The 23,455-nt window shown below is 40.5% G+C and overlaps 1 protein-coding gene across 4 annotated transcripts in view; it reads right to left on the bottom strand.

Annotated features, from left to right (window-relative positions):
• Cacna2d3 (calcium voltage-gated channel auxiliary subunit alpha2delta 3) overlaps nucleotides 1–23,455 on the bottom strand; it is a 903,262-nt gene that overhangs the window by 683,812 nt on the left and 195,995 nt on the right. For all 4 annotated transcript variants that reach the window (XM_074043965.1, XM_074043966.1, XM_074043967.1 and 1 more), the window contains one exon: nucleotides 5,705–5,821. In XM_074043965.1, coding sequence (XP_073900066.1) covers nucleotides 5,705–5,821 — 117 coding nt within the window. The remainder of the gene's footprint in view (nucleotides 1–5,704; nucleotides 5,822–23,455) is intronic.

The following is a 23,455-nucleotide window of genomic DNA, read 5'->3' as shown; positions in this document are numbered from 1 at the left end:
ATGCTCCTATAAAATCATAAATTCTCTAAAATGCTTCTTTTGTTACTTCCCAATTTATCTACTTTTTCAGGTTGTTCAGCTCCTGTCAGTTATATGTATCACACAAGGATCACTGGACCATGACTTCTTCTGACAGTACTGGAATCTGTCCTAAAAGAACATTCCTATAATCAGAGATGTCACAACTATTCCAAGTTACTTCCTACAGTTTTTCCTCTAACTGCACACTAGCTCTGCCTTCTCAGGGTTCCCTGGAGCCATAGTTGATGCTTCTGGGTGAATGACAGCTTGGGCTACTCCTGGAAGAAGGTTGGATTTTACAGACAAAGGAAAGGCTAGGGCTGCCTGTCCACATAACCAAGGCCATGCAATGGTCATCCATTGGTTTCTTCTTTCCCTCATATCTGAGCATATTTCTCAACATCAGCAACTCAGGAAAAAAGGAGAGCTATGTCAAATTTTCCTTCTGTCAATATCCCAGATGAGCTCTGACTTGTGTCACAAAGGCACATTCCAGGTGTCACTTAGTAATGGCCTAAGGGGAGTCTACTGTTGGCAGAGGACAGGTGCACATCATTTCTTCCAAGTACAGTATGTGAAAGCACTCCCTTGAAATGTTAATGAAGTGAAAGCAAATTGATTCCATTTCTGGTCCATTCAAAAGAACTTGAAACTTCATAAACTACTCAGCAATATTAATTGAAGGCTTAGTAGCATGAATATGCTTGAATAAAGAAGTTGGGAGATGGTGCCATGGGCACAATTGCTATGCACAAAAGCAAGCTGCAACCTAGAGCTAGCCTCCAAGTGGATTTATGAAAATTATTTCAAACCACCCATAGCATTAAAGAGTGCTAGAAAATGTAGTTAAGAAATGCTGCCGTAATGATGGCACCATTATGTTAATGGTAATTATGAAAGCTAAGGTTATTTATAATTTGCTTGCCCGAAAAAGTTACATGTAGTCCATTACTGACCCGTTGACAGAGGTTATATAATGGGCAGGCCACTTTAGGTTTCACATTTACCTCAGACTTCTGATGGGGAGAAAATAGGACTTTCTGTGATAGGATAATTGCATAGTGGAGAGTAATTCAAATAGGGGATGAACATGATAAAATCACTCTGATTCAACTAATCACTGGGAAAAGTGATGGAGGAAAATGATGAAATCAAGCCAGAAAAGACAGAGAAAAAGATCAACATTGTTTAATAGTCCAGAGATGGCAGACTATGTTAAAGGACTGGTTATAATAGGCCTCCATTTCCTCAGTACTACCTCAACTTACCTGCCCAGACCAAATGTGCTGCTACTGAAGCTTCCTAAATTGCCACTGCCAGTCTCAAGGTATGTTATACATGACAATGGGAATTTTAATATTCAGTGTTGTTTTCAAACCAGCTTTTCATTGTATGTGTTCTTGAGTCCCATTGATGTCATACAGGAATGATATAACACCTGGCATCAGGAAGGACAAGGGGAAGGCCCCCAAACCTCTGTCCTGATGCAAATTGTTGGAGGCTTGGAAATGGAAGATTCCTAGGAATGGTGCACCCACAGTGACAAACCTAAATATCTGTTCAGTTCCAGGGCCATTGGCTGCTCAGTGGATGTCATGGGAAAGGAACACGTCCCATTTTACAGTGGAGCATTCTGGTGTAATGCAGCAGATAACGACTCCACTGCAAACCACAGGCAGATTTGGAGTTGAAGTCTTTGCTCTTCCAATGCTCACAAATCCCAGAGGTAAGCAGCAGCCTTTCCTGCTGGAGAAGTGAGGTGTCATTGTAATATGACAAGACTCATGGTCGTCACTGCTCCCAGGGCTTCAGCATAAACAAACATTTAATTCCAATGCTCCTGACTGCTGCCCAAAGAGCTGTAAGGCTCAAAATGGGGACCAGGCCCATCTCAACAGTCTCCAAACAAAACCACAACTTGATGTACAAACCCTCTTTAAAGACTAGAGGTAAAGAAAGCCTCATCATAGTGGATGTGGGTACTAAGACGTAACAGCATCAAGTGTGCTTACCAAGGGGCTATACATCTATTTTAGAATACACATTTCAAAGAATCCAGGCTGTCTTTATTCTGAGAACATTTCAATTCAAACGGAACAATTTCTTTTTTCTTCTTAAAGGAACCACACAAACCATATCAAATAGTCTTTTTCTAAACCCTCACTAAATTAAATAAAAAGGATTTCAAAATTAGGTAATACAAAGAGACTAAACCCAGTTCATGCTCCTTCCTGTCATTATCCAGGTGCTTTCTGTAGCCACAAGACTACTTCACTATTAAATGCTCACAAAATGGAAAAACGCTTAACTGGAAGTAATGGCCAATGTTTACTGAACATTTTCTGGTTGCTAAACACTATGTACAGATACACACAGAGGTGCTGGAGACTTGCCACTAGGGTGCAAAAACAAACTTCACCGAGGCACATACAACCTGGGCAAATGGCTTCATCCTGCCCAGCCTGTTTGCTCAGCTCTAGGACAATGATAACAACTCCTAAGGTTGATGTTGAAATTAAATGAGATAACTTACTGGCACAAGGCCTGATGCATCATGAACTCTATAAATGTACAAGCATATTGTGTTAAGCAATTGACTCTCCTAACACCTTCATGGAAGTAAAGGAAGAGAAAGAGGTCCACAGAAGTTTCTCAGCTGTCTTCACTGGTCTTGTACCTTGAGAGGCAGAACTGTGATTCAGAATAGTACTTCTAGAGCCCACATCTCATCCACCATGTGGGTCCATTGCATCAAAGAGATGAGGTCCAGGTTCTGGTGCTGGCTGGGCCTTTGTCACAGCAGCATGTAGCGCACCCACCCCTCCCATTCCCCAAGTTCCAGACACCAGAGCTTCCTTGCTTGTCAATTGCAGAGTTAGAATCAAAGGATTTCTTTCCTTTTGTACTCTAAAATTATGGGACTCACAAAGAGATGCAAGTTAAAACAATATTTTGTCACTAGTATTTAAAACAAAACTGTTTCTTTGTTTAGGCAAGGATTCAGGAAAATGAGCACTCACATACTATTCCTGCTGGAGGGGCTATAAATTTGCACAACCTTATTTGGACAAATATTTTCATAAGCACAAAGAACCCTAAAGATTGGTTCAGAGCTTCTTAACTGTCCTCTGGGTTTGGGAATTCATGCTATGGAATCAATGTTCATTCCAGGATGCTAAGTGCATGTAGTCAGTGAAGAATACAGACTCTGGTGGCCTCTCTCCCTCTGTGACCTCAGAGAAGTTACTTAACTTCCAGTCTCCATCTCCTCTTTTGTAAAATGAGGATAACAGTAACATTTCCTTCATGGAGCTGTTGTTACAAGGACAAGATAAGTGAGCACCCAACTTGTAAAAAGGTGCTCGGTTGCTTGATTCATTATTAATGTACAAGAAGATTCACTGCATCTGCAGCAATACTTACTACAAAACTTGCAACTAACTTAAGCGTCCAAATATATATAAGCAGTAAAAACAATTATTACATACTCTGAGACTGGAATGTTATACAGCTATTTAAGAAAATCACAAAAATACTTATATTAGAATGGTAGCAAGAAGTGGTAAGAAGCTGAGCTAAAATGTGAATGGAACCATAATTACAAATTTGCAAAAAGAAAAATACACTGAGTACATGCTCAGGAATGCAAAGGAAGGAAATAAACACAAAAGCACATAAGCTATCATTTTTTTCCTTTGATTAAGGATGACTTTTTTCCTTTGCTTGGTATTTTTCAGCATATTCTAAAAGGTCCAAAGAACTGTCCATTTTACAAATAGAAAATTATAATTGTTTATTATTATTTTTTTAATTTCAGGGTTCTGCATCTGAGATATGAATGAGTACCATGCTGCTATGTCTAAGAGGAAGACTACTTGCTTCAAGACAGTGCATGAAGACACACAAGAGGCCACCCTGCAGCTTCCAGGGCTGGATGTCAGAACACTATTTTGTGGCCAATAAAAGTGCATTTTTCCCCCAAGGCACTTTGGAGCTCCCATCAAGAAGCCTTGTCTTATTGAAACAATATAAGCACAGTCACAACAACAGCTCTCATTCACTAATCACTGTTTATTTGCAGGATCAGGGCTAAGTGGCTCAAAATTATAACTGTTTGATCTTTCCACTCCTTGGGTGAGTTTTCCCATTTTGCAGGTGAAGAAACCGAGGCTCATAAAGATTGTTTTACCAACGATCAAAGCCTAATAATGACAAAGTCAGGCAACTAAATCCATGTCAAACTCATTCTCTTACTAAGATATGATCTTGCCTTCCCTGAATCAGAATAGTACAAAAGTGTTTTAGAGACAAGCCAAGGTGTGGGATTATCAGGTCTGAGGCATAAATAACTTGAGGAAACTTGCTTTGGTCAATTAGGTGTGAGAAAAGCTAAAGTAAAGTGATTATGGAGAAAAGTATTAAAACTAAAAGGTAAGCAAACTATACAGAAGAATTAAAGAGCTCTTCAGTTTGCTATGTTTCCCACAATCCTATGCCAATATGTGATTAACGTAAGATAGTGCAACATTCACATGTCCTAAATCAAGAATGTAAGAAGCTCTGTTTGGAAAGAGGGAAAGGAAAAGAGAATGATAGAGCATCAGCAATATCATAAAACATAAGACCTAAGAAGGTAGGGGATATAAAGATATGTATTGAAAGCTGTTGAAAAATGGGGGGTGGGAGGTAAAGGGATAAGGGAGAGTAGTGGAAGGAATAGACCAAAATAAAGTATACCCACAGTGGGCATACACTGAGAAATTCCTTTGAACATCAACTTAAATATTAATAATGAAAAACAAGACTGTAAAATAGGTACAGGGGAGGGTACTAATAGAAGGGGGAGGGTGAATGAAGGAAATTAAGGTGAGGGTATATGGTAGATGGACTTCATAATTTATATGAAATAGAACAAAGAAACCTCCTACAATTGCTTTAAGTGGGGTGGGGGGAGGGGGTTGAGGAGATGAGACGATGGGAGCAATGTAACTAATGTCCGGTAAAGTCTAATCAGAACTGTCATTATGAATCCCCCTGTATAATGAATATATCCTAATAAAAAAATAACAACAATAATAAACAAACTAAAATAATTTTAAAAAGAAGCCCTGTTTGATTGGCAATAAGGAATAAAGTTGGGAGCCAACTTAGAAATCCAAAATAATACCATGTGCACTGCAGTTTCATCTGTCTAGTGATAAGGAGTTTCAGAGACCTGTTACTGGTCAATGCAAACATTATAATCATAGAAATGTTCCAATAAAGATAATGAGAACTTCCACCTTATAGATCTCATTTACACTCCATTCAGATTTTCAATTCCACCTTTTGATGATCATTGCTTAATTTTTTTATAGCTGCTGAGCTGAACTACAACATCCCCTTGAATGATCCAGGGTAGTTAGCGAGTTCTTCACACAGTTGAGGGAGCATCCTGTACAGCCATACAATTAGTGACCCCACTGTTGAGAGCATAAAATCATAAGAGGAAGACTGGCACTGGTCCCCTATGCATAAAAAGGGCAATTGGACCCCACTAACTGCTTTTTCTGATTCAGCAAAGTGAAAAAAATAGAAGCACTTACATAACTATCAACTTTTTTCTTTGAGAACTGGGTTCATTAGTGTCAGCTCCTGAAGTTTCCGTGTGACTCCAGGCACACAGAACAGAACCAGGACTTACCCGCACAGCCTCAGACTTCTTATGAAACATCTCTTCCATGTTCTTTGCCAGCTTTTTCACCAGTTGGAGGCCATCGATTTCTTCTATGGCAACGTCTTTCTCATACTCTTTGTATTTCTGTAAGGAAAGAGGGCACCATTAAAGGTACATGATACTAAAACAAAATACCTGTGAATTTCTACAAGGGATAAATAAAAATAAAGTGTTTCCCTTGGAGTTGGGGATGTTGTGATGCATTTCAAAACAATCAATTAGGGAGAAACTGCATCTGGCTCCCATTAGGTGCTTAGCCAGCACCCTGAAAATGGAAAACCTTTACCCAATGAAATGTTTTGTCACCTGTCTAATCAAAAGGGTCTGATTTGACTCATAGTTCCCTCACATTCTCAATTAAAGACAATTTGTCATTTTAAACCCTTCACATACTCTGGAAATTCATCTGTTTAAATCAGCAGTTCTCAAAGTGGTCCCAAAACTCCTGAGTGTCCCTAAAACCCTATCAGGGGTTCATGAAGTCCTCCTTTTTCCAACAGCTTCTATGTTAAGCTAATTTTATTCATAGATTTCAATAAATGTCAGCAGACTCAATATAGAAGCAGAGAATATACCTGCCACTTCTTAAGTCAAATACCGAAGAGATGTGCAAAATTAAGGGAAAATGTATCTCTCTAAATCATTTTTATTTTGAAAAACAGTTATTTTTCATTAAGTATGTTATTTGCACAATGAATTTTGATCTTTTGAATTACTTTTTTAAATTTCTTGGTTTTAATTTCTAATATGAGAAATATTAATGAATACAACCCACATAAACAGAAGCTCTTATGGGTCTTTGATGCTTTGTAAAGTGATCCTGAGACAAAAGTTGATTTCACTAAAGATTTAATTTTGCTCTCTGGAAAGAAATGTTGTTTATTAACAGGAATCTTCCAAATGGAGTTCAAAATAATTATCATGTCAACATGAATCCATTATATTTGCTCAGTTATCAAACAGTAAGGGAACCAAAAATGTTGGGGACTATATATTTACTCTACTCTGAGTTAGTTACTACTCTTCATCCCAAGTTCCTACTTAAGAAGAACAAGGGGTTCACATTGCACCCTGGCTCTATGGTATCTAGAGAAAAGTTGAAAACACAGTAACTTTTTAATGGCAGGATACTTTTGAGATATAAGCTTATATTATTTCCCTATTGGGAACTGGTAGTCAGCTCTGTTTTTCCTTGGCAGCCAAGGCCAGCTAGGAAGTATGTATACATATGTCACTCAAAATACATCTCTTCCAAGTCCTTGGAGACAATAATACTTGGTATTCTGAAAGGAGAAGACTCAGGTTTTCAGACAGGCAGAGGGACTCTATGAAAAGGAATGAATGTAAAGAGAGAAGTCCTCAGATCTCTAAAACTGAGAATTCTTTTAGAGAATCTAGGGATTCTCTAAAAGGGAATCCCTAGAGGTTAGAAGTGAAGCTGGGGCATCTGGCCTTGCGTCCTTGGAACAGCCAGATCCCATTCTCACTCATCCAAGCAGGTAGAACCCTGGGCATGCAGTTCCCAACACCCAACACCAGACACTGGAAGAGCAGAGACCAAGAAGTGACCCTTATATAGGACACTGGCACCTCTGACATGAATACCAGGTCCAAGGACTAAGAGATTTTCAGAATTAAGTTGATAAACAAAATGATATTTATGGACCACCTGGGTGTGGACCAAGAAAAATATCTTCTGGGTTATTTATTAAATGTTCTGAACTGCTCTGCATGGTACCATAATGTCCCAGGAGTTGTAGTTTCATGCTTCTCCCCACTCCCTAAGAACATCCATAAAAATCATGTGAGTTTGTCTTAAAGGCCTCTCCCTAGTGTCTCACCTGCAAATAATTACTCCTCTCCTAGCCTCCCCTCTTTCCAATCAAAGCTACACTGTTCCCCCAAGACAAGAAGGCTACATGCCCCATCCAGGAAGCCCAAAGAATGCTGTGTTCATCCCTCCTGGCACTGTAGATGATAATAGCCCAAAAGACAAGGCCAGATCCTCATGGACACCACCCATTCACAGCAGACACTCACAGGATTTCTCTGGATGAAGCTTGTGCAGAACAATTATAGTACAACACAATATGAGGAGGATGTATGTGAGGAAGTATGTGATATGTCCTTGTGGCTTGGTAAGAGTGACCTCTCCCACATGTGGAAGTAACTGGATTCCCCTGAGATGTAGGACCCTGATGAGCCTGGCCCTAGCTTAAGCTAACTACATCCTCTAGCATTTGAATAAAACTTCAATTATAATCACTGGACACTTTCCTTAAGTTCAAAATCAAACCACTAATATGTCTGGAGCCCAAAATTCTGGTTGCCTGCCAGATGGGCTCTAAAAGTCCCACAGCAGGGGCCAGCTTATACCTAAGGCTGGTTTACTACCACAAATACAAAAACAAAACAAATGCCAGTGTCATATTTACAGAGTGAAATTAATCTTAAATGATTCTGTGATTTCAAGTGATCTAGATAGAAGCATAAAAGAAAGAAAAATAAAATGGATTTCACAGTGAAGCTTAACCTGAATCTTCTGGTGTTTGTATTAGACCCCAATATTCTGCTCATATCTGGTATTTGCATGTGGTTCTCTCTCAACAGATTTCTAGAAGGGAATCAACTTATTTTTTTTTTAATTTTAGCAAGGTTTTATTTTAGTATAACAGGGATAAAGTATAGGCAAAGGGGAGAGGGGAGAGAGAAAGAGGGAGAAATATTTCCTGCCTTCATGCAGGAAATGGAAGTAAAGACTCTGGGAATCAATTTATTTAACTCAGAGTTTCCACCAAGCTTTCAATGAGATTTCCCTACATCTCTCTTCTTCTGAGCCTGCTCTGTGAAAAGGTGCTGCTGACCTCACACAGGGTTGTCAGTCTCCTGGTACTACTTGTGTCTGTGTCACAGTAACTAATCTCAACCAAAAACTCTCTGCTAAGCCCATAGAGGACTCTAGATCTGGGACAAACTCAGCAGTTCACTGATCCCATTCTTCTTCTAGTCAGTCCTCTCCCCTCAGCACGTGTGCCAACAGGTACTCTTTGCTAATGGGTCAAGTAGACACTACTTTCTTACCACCCTGGAGAAGTTATCCTGTATATAAAAAACACTCTGCCTTTGCAAAATGTGGTTAATGCCTGCTGGAATCAGGTCAGAACAACATGGTGTCTTGGTCTTCCAGGAAATGTTTCACTTTGCTGGAATCAAAAGATTTTGTAGAACAGGGAAAGTAACCCAATGACAATCATTAATTGAAGCCTTTAGTGGCATATATATATATATATATATATATATATATATATATTAAAAGGTGTCTACAGGAGGAAAGCAGTAATTTGACCTCCAGAAACTAGACAGAGCATAGTACAATGCTACAACAGAATTCTACACACCCATCCCAAACTGTGTTAAGGAATGTAGGAAACACACAGACTATATGTTACACAATATTAAAGATAGTAACTATGCAGAGCATTCACAGTTGGCTATGCAATCACAAATAATTTTCTTTCTTCTTGCTTACCTGCATTTTCTATTTTTTATAATACACATACTATTTTGGAAATTAGAAAGTGAAAGTTGTAGTTCTATTTAGAATAGACTAGCCCTCCAATTGCTCTACTTTTTTTTTTTTTTGGTGGTACTGGTGTTTGAACTTAGGACATTCTTCTTGCTAGGCAGGTATTCTACCACTTGAACCACTCTCCAAGCCCCTTTTTGCTTTAGTTATTTTTCAGATAGGGACTCATATTTTTGCCCAGCACTGGCCTCAGACCCAATCCTTCTACTGATGGCATCCTGAGTGGCTGGGATCACAGGTGGTGCAAGCCACCATGCCTAGCTTTGTTGGTTGAGATAGACATCTCACTAACTTATTACTGGGCTGGCCTCAAACCATGATGCTTCCAATGTCTGCTTGAGTATCTGAGATTATAGTCAGGAATTCTCATGCCAGGTTATTACTCAGACTTTTGTACTAGAGGGTAGAGAGACAGAAGACTACTAGTCCAAACATTTGAAAACTCGTTTTTAGAGAGCCCATTTTCTAACCATCCAAATACCTTTCTCATTGATTTTTGTAGCCAACAGCAGCTTAGACTCAGCAAGAGTCAAAAACCAGACCTGGAGACATTGCCAGTAGATGAAGGCTGTACTGCTGCAAGGCAGGTCCAAAAAGGCAGGAGCTACCATGGCAGGCCATTGCTCAGATTTTTGAACAAGAAGGTAGAGAAAGAGAAGACTAACAGTCCAAATATTTGCCCAGAGGACAAGCTGTGCACTCCTCCTCTGAGATGGGCCTCCCCACACAGCTACACAGGCTATTGAGGGTTAAACTCTGTATCACTTCAAGTACTGCACTAGTAATTATTTCTGTTTCAGGTACATTGGTCACCTATCAATTGGAAAAAGGAGTTAGGAAAGTATGAGGAGGTCCTTGTAATAACACAAAAAGAAGACATGAGAGGGGAACACAAGTAAAAGAGAGTTATATACCCAGAATAAAGACTAAAGCCAAGGGCTGGCGAAGTGGCTCAAGTGGTAGAGTACCTGCCTAGCAAGTGTGAGGCCTTGATTTCAAACCCCAGTACCACCAAAAAAAAAAGAAGACTAAAACCAGTCTGGCTTGGGTTCATGTCTCTAACATTCCATTCATTTGTACCACAGACTATCCTTTGTGTCTCTTGTAAGCCATCTGGGGTGCTGGACACCACACACATGAGGACAACTGAAGCAAAGTCTGAGTGAGCCTGTGGGCCTATGGTCAGAATGTCTTGCAAGTAAATAGGTAAAACTCAACAGGGAAGAAAAGACTGTGGTGGGGGTGGACAAAGCAGTGACTTTCATCTTGCCAGATCCTTAAAGAATGATGAGGCTGGGAAGGTGAGAAATGCAATCAAGGATGAGTATGTGAGGCAGAGAAAGTGGCAGGTAGGAAGATTTAGAGATAAGAGGCTGCCTTGTGCACCACTTGACTGGCTATGCACAGCTAAGGAGGAGCATGTCATGAGAGACAAGGCCAGTGAAGTGCTGTGATTAAAGTTTGGACCTCATTCACATTTGGGTAGGTAGGTGGGGGTTGTGGAGACAGAAGACACCTGGAGCTATTGAAGGGCTTATAAATAGTAGGGAACAGAGATCAGAGATGTGCGCTTTTGAAAAACCTCACCGGAGAGGAAATAGGCAATCTGAATGAGTGTCTAGGACTCAGGGCAAAGAGACTGAGGGATGAGAGGTGGACTCCCCAGAGACATCAAGAGAGCCAATGGTCAGCCCTGGTAGCAATTTGGGCTGACTGGCTGTCATTTTAAAGAAGTCATTTAACCTCCTGGGCCTCAGGGCCCTCATTTAGAATGCCAGAGATAATGATGCCCATCCTCCAAGACTGTTCCACATTCTACTGGAAGGATGTTTATGTATGTTCCCAGCATGGTGTCCACTCATAATGGGCCACCCAAATCCTAGTGCTCCCTTGTTTTTTCCCTCTGGCCATCTCTGCTCCAGAGGATTCCAGTGAGTTCTCTGTAGTCATTCCTGAACTGAAGCTCCTCACATAACAGAAAAATTCCAACAGCACGGCTGACGGTTCTGGTCTTCATGCTGCCTTCTTTGGCTCAGCACAGTAGCTGGAGAGGCCTGAGCAAAGCAACCTGTGGCATTAGACAAAGGTCTAGGCAGAACACAGCCCTATAAAATTGTCTCTTATCATTCATGACACAGAAAGAAGGCAAGCCTGAGAAACTTTGTATTCCCTGTCACAAGAGAACATCTGAGGCTCCCATTCCTTCTGTTAGCAGAATCAGCATTTGGCAAGAAATCCTGTGATGAGCCAAGAACATTTATCACTTGAGAAGGGAGACACAGAAATGCATTATTTCTGCAGCATCTATTTTGCCAGATCATTTCACACAAACACCAGGAAGAGAAAAGCACTACTTCACTGTCAGGGCACTTAATGCTGCTCATACATTTGGGTCATTTTTTTTTTCCTACATAACTGCATATCTAGAAGTGAGTCACCTGGAACTGCCTCCAGAGAAGGAACTCAAGTCAGGAGATTTCTAACCAAACAGAAGTAATTGGGATAAAAGCCAAACACAGAAGAGCATTTCTGGGTGTGGTCAGCACCAGGAAATAGAGCAGAGGATAAAGGCAGAAAGTACCATTAACCAAAGTATGAGTGCATGTTAACATTCTCTCTTCACTAAATATTCTCATCAAAACTAAAATCATATCTCTAGAGTGAGCATCATTAAATCATGACACAAAGACTAACAGAAGGTCCAGGGGAAGAGACGATATCATAAGGACCTGCCCACCCCCAAGTGAGGATCAGGGGAGCTTGCCTCCAAGCCAAGGACTTGAGAGAAATGGGTTGCTTCTCCAGTCCTTTACCAGCCTCTGGCATTTTTCCATGAAATCTCAAAACCCAGATGCCTAGAAAAACCCTGTCAATGGGAAAGCTAGACCAGAACCTGTTAAAGTAGTTTGTTATACAGAGGTGGCAGAGCCTCATGTTCTCACTTTAAGGTTGAATCTTTTCTCATATTTTCATTCCTTTGAGCTCTAAAACAGCCACAATGAAAGAAAGTAATTACAGGAATCATTTAAGTAAGGATGACACTAACAAAGGCCAAAAAAAGGACCTTACACTAAAATCATTAATATTTTTATTATTAAGCAAATATTTACAAATTTCCAGGCTGCAGGTGCAAGGTGGCACACTGGCAAAATATGTGTGATTTCCTTCAAGTACAAAGAGGATTATTTTTGGTTCATTTTATTAACAAATAAAGAAAAAAATAAATTGAAGCAGAGCTGCATGGATCATTCCCATCTAAAACCTCACATCCTACACACCTGTTCTGTGTGTGGCCCCTCCTGAGGGGGCGCCTGTCTACAATGCATGTTTGTCACTTTTGCCAGATGTGGAAAGGTGCTCTTGCCAGAAAGGAACAACTGCACATCAGCATCCCCAGGTAGAAAGAGGGCCCTAGGGAGGGTTTGAAAATGACAGATTAATCAAAATTCCTAAAAAAGGGGATGTTTGCAGCATCTATAGTTCCCTGTCTCTAGGGAGAGGTAATCCATGAAGGACCCTATTAACATAAAGAAATAGTCATGAGCCACCACAAGGTGGCTGGTAAACAGAGGCAGGATATCTGTGACAAAGGTTTGATGGAGAGGCAGAAAAAGTGAGGAGAAGGAGTGATGTCTTTAGGTTGCATGTGAATTATAAAAGTTGTCTATCCCTCCAGCAGGACAGAGTGACACAGCTCCTACTCTACCTCTGTGTGTGATTCCTAGTGAAGACAGCTGACCATGATAAGTTGGGAAGGAAAGAATGCATAGCAATTGCACTACAGTTTTCTTATTGGTTTGGAGCTTGATAGTCGGATTCTGCTTAGCTTAGAATTAACTGGCCTGACCTGCACATCCACGTTTATTGCAGCACTACTCACAATAGCCAAGTTATGGAAACAGCCAAGATGCCCCACCACCGACGAATGGATTAAGAAAATGTGGTATCTATGCACAATGGAATTTTATGCAGCCATGAAGAAGAACGAAATGTTATCATTCGCTGGTAAATGGATGGAATTGGAGAACATCATTCTGAGTGAGGTTAGCCTGGCTCAAAAAACCAAAAATCGTATGTTCTCCCTCATATGTGGACATTAGATCAAGGGCAAACACAACAAGGGGATTGGACTATGAGCACATGATAAAAGTGAGAGCACACAAGGAAGGGGTGAGGATAGGTAAGACACCTAAAAAACTAGCTAGCATTTGTTGCCCTTAACGCAGAGAAACTAAAGCAGATACCTTAAAGCAACTGAGGCCAATAGGAAAAGGGGAACAGGTACTAGAGAAAAGGTTAGATCAAAAAGAATTAACCTAGAAGGTAACACCCACGCACAGGAAATCAATGTGAGTCAATGCCCTGTATAGCTATCCTTATCTCAACCAGCAAAAACCCTTGTTCCTTCCTATTATTGCTTATACTCTCTCTACAACAAAATTAGAAATAAGGGCAAAATAGTTTCTGCTGGGTATTGGGGGGGGGAGAGGGAGGGGGCGGAGTGGGTGGTAAGGGAGGGGGTGGGAGCAGGGGGGAGAAATGAACCAAGCCTTGTATGCACATATGAATAATAAAAGAAAAAAAAAGAATTAACTGGCCTGGGTCCAAATTAGAGTAGGACCACCAATGTGCACCTGTGAAGAGTTTGACCTGGTGTTAAGACCAGGGACTCTCCAGTCAGATGTATGAAGTCTAAGTCCTCATGGTACAACTTACTAGATATGTGACAAATTTCCTGGCCTCCATCTGTCAAAGTAGGTGGAATATGTGAAGTATCCAGCATATTGCTAGACAAAGACTGAAGTACTCAAAATGTGATGGCAGAAATAATCATAAATTTTAACATTTGTTCTAAAACTTCTGGGAAAGGTCATTGCCTTGTCTCCACAAAAACAACAAAAACCAACCAACACTCACAACTTATCAGACTAGCTCATTCCAAATGTTACTCTGAGCACTAGCACTTTTCAAATGCATTCACAGAGCTCCAAGGGGTCCTCAGCAGTAACTCTTTGGGGATGGACGCCTGCTGGTGGAAACTGGCTATTAGAAGACTGTATTCATGTGGGGAGGGTGTGACAGTTTTCAGTTATGATACCAAAGAAGCTGAAATAAAAACTAATTATCTACAATTTGGGGGTATCTCCTTGTAGGCAGTGTCATTTTCTTATTGTGACATAAATGTACTTAGTATTCCTCTCAACTCAATTATTGCATACAGAAGTGTCACTTCAACACACAACACTTCAAAGCAATTATGTTTCCAAGCAAATACACTTCCAAATCTTTTAAGCTGATGTTAGAAACACTTCTTAACAGTAACAACAACAAAAACTGACTTAGTGGGATTCTTAGTCACAGAAGAATGTTTTTCTTCTGAATATGGAAAGTGCCTTATTGAACAAATAATTATGTTCCATGTAAGTATGCCAATCAAGTGTTGCCAAGGACAAAAAACACCCACTGTTCATATTGTCCCTTTCAGGTCTAGTGAAGTTTGAGGAATGCAATTTTTCTTGGTCAAAGCCGCCAGGGCAAGAGACAATGTGCATCAGGACAGAAGAGCCTGTTTAGGAATGAGGACAAAAGGAGGACAGGACACTGGCTTACAGAGCCAAAGAGCAAGCAAAAAAGAGTTCAGGAGCAGCTTAGCAACCAGTTCTGCTGGGCGAGGGTGATGGAACGTGCCCTGTGAGCAATACCTGTCCTATGGGATGAGTAGAGCAGAAATGGACCAGAAATGAAGGTGGATGAGTTTCCTTGGCATGTTTTTAAGAGCCCTCAGCTAGGAGGAAAGAGTGGGGTGGTCTCAATGATGTCTCAAGGTGCTTTCTGGAAGGCACCAAAAGAATGCACGGTCATAAGAATCATAAGTGTCCCCAGTCCTACAGTCCCTGGAGCGTACACTACCAGCTGCCTGCTTGGAGGGGCTATTAAATCACAGAGCTCCAGGGAGACTGCCCCTCAGGGCTGCAGGCTCTGCACTGGGTGGTCTCTGACAGATGTCTACTACTTCCAGATTGGCAGGTCCTAAATTAAAAGATGGCTATCTTTCCTCTCCCTGTTCTACTGTCTATACCTTTTTTTTTCATCTTGGTAATCTCATAAGCTTTTACTGTTCAATACAATCAACTAGAAAAATGCTGCTGATAAATTTTAGCTCTGTGATGATAAAATTGAGTGAGAATACTACATTATATTCCTATTTTATGCGAGGGAAATTAAGTCAGAGGCAAGTGGTTAGACCAGCAGTGGATAGAACCATTCTTGCCCTGGTGTAGCTGTGAAATATGGTGCTTCATAATGGAGGAATTTATCTGTCTACCAAACAGCCTCAATGCTTACTTTAAAAAGAAAGAAAAAACTCTAATTACTGAGGATTCTTCTGGGTTGCTTCATGTGAATCTGAGGCTCTGAAATTAGAGTATCATTGCTGGACAAGCAACTCAAACCACCACAAGCTAAAACAGTGATTTGCCCATGCATGTCAGAGAACAAAAATCTCACCCTAACTTCTGTGTCTTTTATGTATACCTACAAATTTAACTATAGCAAAAATGCAAATGATAAAATGTTACTCTATAAAGCCTGCACCAGCTGATATGGATTGTCTTCTGCAGCCTACTTCTTACAATACAAACACACCTTTAAGGTGCCCCAACTGAAAATAATTCATCCTTCCCACTCCCTGAGGATCAAAGGGAACAAAAATGTATCACTAATAGGAGCAGCCAGAATTCACTGAGCACTTACTTTGGGTCAGGTAGATATTATTTTCCCTGGTTTACAATTTAGGGAACTAAGGCAGAGAAAGATCAAGTAACCTACCCAAGGTCATACAACTAGCAAGTACTTTACTAGTTAAGGGGCCATAAGCTACTATAATTTAAAAAAATTCCAATATCTCATGGTTTAACACAATAGAGGTATATTTCTTATTCACATAACCATCCATGAGGGCAAGGTTCTGATTATCAGACTACCTTCCACATAACAATTCAGGGACCCATAATCCTCCCATCATATCGCTTGGCTCTACTCTCAGGCCTTAGAGTCTTCTGTATTTAGCCTGCAGGTATGGGGAGAAGGTATGCCTGCTTTTGAACTCCTTACCCTAGAAGTGAGTCTCATCAACTCTGCTCACATCCTTTGGCAGTAAGTAGCCACACAACCCAAATGAACAGAATAGGGCCCAAGTCATGAAACTCACGGCTGCAGAGCTACCTGCAAATTCTAAGTCAATACTACAGAAATGGTAAACCATTGGGCAAGCCAGGATTTGAACCCAGGCAGCATGGCCCTGGAGCCCATGCTTCTAACCTCCACACTTCAGTTGAAAAGCTTAATAAACTGTATCTGGATGGAACCTCAGGTTAAGATTTGGCTGGGAACAATTTGCCTGATAGACACTTGAGAGCTGGCACAATCAAGTCACAAGTTACAGAAAGGACAGCGTGACCCAATCACTTGTATGTATAATTATGGTCAGATTCAGATGTTAAAGGCCAAGAAATTACAACACAGAAAGGAACACATTACAAACAATTCTTGGACCTTTTGTCTGATTTCCTTAATCCTAGCACAAATAAAACTGCTATTTGAATAACATCAATGACCTTCTCCAGCACACAATATTAGTTGCCCAGGCGCCACGAAAGCTAATTGGCTTAACTAAAGTCTTTTTAATTCTATATCCAAGATGTCCTGGAAATCGAAGGCAATCAATGAATGAGTCTGCAAGATCCGTAACAAGCTTAGAGCTAATACTATTTGCAGCTGCTCAAGTGGTTTCTGTAGTTACTGAACCAAAAGCTGGAATGAGTGTTAGGACCCTGCATCTCAATGTATCTTTAACTCTGTCAACTCCAAACTGAATACATAGACACAGCTAGACTCTAGCTTTTCACTGCGAAAATGGAGAGCCATGGTAAGTTCGTGCTTGATAAACTGCTATCAACCCACTCTCCTTCCTGCTGAAAGGAAGAGATGATAACTGTCTCCTTTCTCCTAGGGAAGCTTCTTCTTTGAAAAGGCTGGAGAGATTCTGGTATAGAATTCCCTACTGCTGATATCAGAGGCTATGAAAATAATCCATAGTATCAGCCTCCTTCTTTCAAACATCTCTTTGCCTCACAAGTCCTACAAGTCCTCTGGGAGTTTGCAGCAGGGGAACTTTTAATTTTACCCACATGAATAGTCCCCAAAATGCAGGTACTACATCAGAATCCACCCCCCATGCTAAAGACTATAAAATATTAGATATCACCAACTTCACAAATGAGACATTTTCTAGTACAGTTTACCAAGCCCAGCACACAGGACTTTTTACCAATATCTTTAAAAATAATGGTGTTAGAATACAAAAGGACCCCAAAAATAATTCATTACAGAGCCACTAACTCAAACACCTCCAGACACCAGACCAATCATATTGGGTAGAGAGACTGAGCCAGTCTGAGGTCTCTATCAGATGTAGAGCTTCTGTACCATCCTAAGACAGTGGTCACATTTTGACCTCTTCTGATCTTTGTATTTAGGGAGTTGGGGATGTACACTGTGGTTACCCAATATTCCATTCATTAAAAGACTAGAAATATGAGTTTTTATGTAAAACCTCCCACTGAGTCCATTTCTTTGAACACTCTGGGGCTCAGATACAAGATGTCTCTAAACATTTTCCTCCTAGTTCATCTTCATGTGAGGAACTCAAGATATAAGACACAGAATAACACGTGTTCATGTCTCCCAGAAACCCATGGTGTACTAGGTAATGTGCCTCCTGCTTTCGTGGATCTACACACAAATCCTGCAATAAGGCAAAGGATGAACAGATAAGACAGCACCCAGCCCAGGCCAATAAGGGATTCATGTTCACCTGCTCACCAAGATCCCAAAGAGAGGGGGCAGCCAGGGTGCTCCCCCCATGCTGAGATGCAAACCCTCTAAAATATTAAGTGTTGGTCAACAAGCTTCTTCCACTTGAAGCCCACGAGCCATGCAGTGGTTCAGAACCTGAAGGCGACTCTCTCTGTAGATCCCCAAATGTACAACCAAAAGAAACTCCTCACATCTGGAGTTGTTTGCCATGGAGAGGTGAAGTTGAGGAGTGGATGAGAATCCAGCTACCTTACTCTTGAAAGGAGGACACTTCTGAGGTGGTTGGAAGCATCCTATTGTACTAGGAAACAGATAATGTCTCTCTGCCATATACTACCTCACACATGCACGCATGCGCGCACACGCGCACACACACACGCGCGCGCACACACACGCACACGCGCACACACACGCGCGCGCACACGCGCGCACACACACGCACAAAATCATTATGCTGCCAATATGCTTTTTCTCCTAAAGTGCATTTAGGAAACTATAAGGAAAACAATCAATTCATCCACATTCTTATTATTATTATGCTATGTTACACTCTGCTATGCCTTTAAGATGGGGGTTTGAAGGATGACGTGCCAAGCGTAGCTTGGGTATCTGGTAGACTCCTTCTCAGAATTATTTTTTAATACAAAAAACTAAAACACATTAGAAACCAACTACACTAAAACTAGGTTTCTTGAATATGTAAAACAAATTTATGAGGCACAGATATGGGTGTTTCTTCAGTAGTGCAGTAAATAGCCAGATCTAGTGGTAAATATATGGCCACCATGATTAGCAGTGACAATGGGCAACAGCAAGGAGACATCTATGTCAACCAGGACATGATGTGAAAATATCATGGTGACAAACTCACAGGCAATGTTCTGGCTTGTCACCTACATTTGGTAATAAAGTAATATATTTTGGTTAGGGGTTAGTGAAAATAAAAGATACCATTTCTTTCTCTCCTAAGTTTATAGCCCCCTTTTTCTCTCCAAGGCTGTGGATACAGGAAAAGCATCTCTGTGCTCTATCTAAGAACATCAAGAGGGTCCAGAAAAGGTCACCTATTGGGTCAGCAGTGACAGGGGATCAGGCTCTGACTCACACACAGCATCAGGATGCACATGTCCTTTGATGATTGCAGGCCTATCTCACTAGGTCATGTAAAATGTCTGATTATTAACATGCATTCATGATATGATTTAAGATTTTACCAAGCCTTGTATGCACATATGAATAATAAAACAATAAAAAAAAGAGGAAAAAAAAGATTTTAGTATATTACACAAATAAATCAAACTTGGGGCATTTCCTAAAGCAATGAATTCTTCTTCCAGGTGCTTTTGCTGTTTATGTAAGTGTACATTAAAACATATGAATTTTTCTGAGTGTCCTACCAATAAATTCTGACTTCTCTAATCAGGAAAGGGCAAACACTAACTTTGGAATGTTTTATCTCAGTCCAGGGTCATTGAATAGAATTATAATTTTCTCCTTTATACTACAAGTTAGTAGAATTCTTCAAAAAGAGCACATATTCATTTATTATTTGTGTGATTAAAAATATATAAAGTGTCAAGATCAAAGAAATTAAACTCTGATATAAAGTGTAATACATGTTTCACAATGTACAAAGAGAAGTGTGACTGACTGGGGCATATGCAGGAGACATGAATTAAACAGCCCATCAAGCAAGCCTGGTCTCTGTCCATAGTTACTATGTTACTGTGTCAAAAGCTACTCAACCAGTGTCTACACTGTACTACCTGGGTACAACTACAGAAATCTGCTCATGAAATAATGCTAAGATGTGTATCATATAAACATATTATGTTCATAATTAAAGTCTTGCAAAAAGAGACAGAGAGAGCAGAAGACACTGAAAGAGACCATGACAAAATTCCAATCATGGGACGGGTATAGTGGTGAAATTTTGAAGACTTTTCTCCATTTTTTAAATTTTTTCTCCAATTTTTTAATCTTTTTAAGTTTGAGATTTTTTTTGCTTTTTAAATGGGAAAAGTAAAATGTAAGATAGAGATAAACAGAAAGGTAATGGCAGGACTCAAATCCAGGCAGACTGGTTTCACAGCCCATGTCCTGATGTCCCCTAATAGTCCTCCTAAAATATTTGAAGGTAAAATAAGATATTTTTCTTATTATAAAAGCAAAACTATGCTCACCGTGTGGAGAATAATCAGATGGTAAATATAAGCAAATAGAATAGAATTCACTTTACCTGTTAGCCTATATCCATCTAGGTCTTTTTTATATAAGCTTTATGATTTTTACAATCAAGGTGAGATCATTCAATATGAACTGTTTTCAAATTGTTTCCTAAGGAAGTTTTGGAACAAAATAGATCATCCTTCACACAACCAAACTGAGGAAGAGAAATAAATGTTCAGGGTCCCAGAACCCAGTGGCCCACACACAAACATACTGAGACCCTAGGGGTGATCACAGTCAAGGCAATAAGATACAGGCTTCTCCTGAAAAGGGGAGGCACATTCAGAGTGGCCATTTTCAATCAGGGACCATTCTATCCTACAGGGACATTTGGTAGTGTCTAGAGACATTTTGGATTTCATTCCTGGGAAGAACAGAGGACCACAGCTGAGTCTAGTGGGCAAAAGTCAGAGATACAACATTCTACAAAGTGCAGGGCAGCCTCCCACAACAACAGCAACAAAAATCACCCATTCAAATATGCCAACAGTGTAGGGGTTGAGAAGACCCAGGATAGAGAATCACTGTCAATAATAATAATAATAATAATAATCACATAATGCATGGAACACAAATCCTCATTGTCCTTGAACCTCATGTCCCTCCCAAAGCAGAAGTTCTATCCAAGCCCTCTCCAACAAAAGACCTTGGGTACTTCCAGGGATAGGCTCTTGCAGCCCCACAAGGGGACTCCTGCTACTGCTGGGTAGCCACAAGCAGAGAAAACATTCTCACTGGAACTCCCTCTGCCTCGCTATAACATCTGCCCACAGAGCATAGCCATGCTGACTCCCTAGTCATACAGACTAAGTCTCATCCCACCCTGAAATGTTTTTAGAGAGAGATAGACAGGTCATCTGACACAGGGGCTATGGGCACAGACAGCCTAAATGGGATCCCAACCCTACCAATGGCTCTCCATGGGTCTTGGAGAATCTGTCACAGAAGGCTTCTGTCTCAGTTTCTCATCTGAAAGAATGGAGCAATAGCTACAACAACCTCATGAGGTTTCTGTGAAAATGATACAAGCTTCTACATACAAAGTGCTTAAAGAGGTACTTGGCACCATCTGCCACTTGGGACACCTTTTTCTCAGGATAAAAATATTTCTAGGTCTTCCCCCTATGGACCCTCATGTCACAAAGAACTCTAGGACCCCTCTTGCTATGCTGTTTTCTCTCTCTAGTCATACCCTACTTGTCCCTGTTCCTATTCACACCTTCCAACTACAGGGAAGCATTAGCCCTGAGGAAGCTTCTGGCATCACCACAGAACTGGCCACATTCCCTTTATGGTTACATATCAGCACTAAGCAGGTATACAGGAAGCAGGTGAGCTACTGAGATGGTTAAGTTGTTAGGTCATTGTTAGGTCAGGGCTTCCTAGAGAAAACTGCCCTTCAGAAGGATTAATACAATGAGGACCAATGAATAGTAGAAGAAAGAAAAAGATTCCTGGAGCAGAGAACATGAAGCCACAGCACATGAGCACCAAATCAATTGCCTAATCAATCATGATAACAGCTAATAATAGCTTCACATATCCTAGAAGCCAGGTCTCCTGCTAAGTGTTTTCTCACACCATTGCCTTCTCAAGTCAGCTCTAGAAATTGACACTGCTCTTGACAGGTGAGAAGACCAAACCTCAGCAGACACACTGGGTTTGTGCAGCATGCTTTGAAATTTCAGAAGGCCACCAAACTGCAGAAAACTCCAGCAATACATCTCACACAGTGCATGTACCTAAACACATCCTACCGTGAAAATCAGGCTTTCAAAGATGGCCCCAACACAAGAACCCATATGTGCACTCATTTGGTAGAACAAAGAACTCTTCTGAGTTAATTTCTTCTCAGTAAATGAACAACAAAATTTGCATTTACAATTAAAAGAAAATCATCACTTTCAACAGGACCCTCACATTGTCAGCAAAGTTTATGGAATGGAATCAATGACTGATGGTCTTAATAAATATTGAATATCTATTATGTGGCAGAGACTGTGCTTAGCAATGATATAAACAATACACAGTACAATATAAATAACACACAGTATAAACAATATGCAGAACACATTTCATTATACACCATGTCATATAGCACTGAGTGCTGTGATACCAACAAGAGAGACCCAAAGCCCTCTCTGAGGAACTGCTGCTATGACAGAATCTCAAAGATGAGTAGAGAGGGAAGGGGGAGACAGAGGGAGACACTGCAAGCAATTGATTTGCTTATGCCAAAGCCATTTGCTAGGAGGAACATGAAGGAAAAAGTAGCATAGAAATGAATGTGATCAACCATAGTAACTGAAGGCAGGATGTTCAAGGAGAAGATGACAGCTGTGAAGGAGAGAAAATGGGTCACAGAACCATTTGTCTTCATAAATGGATGAGGGAAAAAAAGGAAGGAAAGGAATGAACCATCAGGAGAGTGTAAAGGCTGATCTCTAGGTCAGCCTCAAAAGTTAATCCATCCTAATATCACCGGGACATGGTCCTAGTTCCCCATATCTAATTAGACTTTGTATAACGAAGTCTCATTATGAGTATTTAAAACTACTCCCAGGCAATTAGAAGGTTGTGTAGTTAGAGGATGAGTGCATGCTCAGCTGCAGGGATGCTTTTGGTGAATAGCTGAACAAAACAAACACAGATCAACAATTAGAAGAAGGTCCACCAAGCGCTCTTTCCATTTTGTACTCCAAACCGTTCTGAGTTATTCCATGGAAGCTCAGTAGCATGCTGAGAAATGCATTTGGTGGAAAAACACCACCTGAAGGTGATATTTGAAAATATCTGAAAAGCAAGGTGGAAAGTCCTCTGCACAAAAAAAAAAAAAAAAAAAAAATGGTTTTAAAGCAAACTCCTGAACCATACCAACCATTTCCAAGTCTCCCATCCTTTGCTCTCGCACACAGATAAATGTCCCTGGAGGCTACTCATCAATTTTACTACACCTGAGAGATGTTGGAACTGTTCTATTGTAAGGCTAGAAGACCTGACTGAAAGATTTTACCAGGAGGAGGAAG

This window comes from Castor canadensis, chromosome 10 (assembly GCF_047511655.1).
Source record: "Castor canadensis chromosome 10, mCasCan1.hap1v2, whole genome shotgun sequence".
Classification (NCBI taxonomy): domain Eukaryota; kingdom Metazoa; phylum Chordata; class Mammalia; order Rodentia; family Castoridae; genus Castor; species Castor canadensis.
This window is presented reverse-complemented; position numbering and strand designations above follow the sequence as displayed.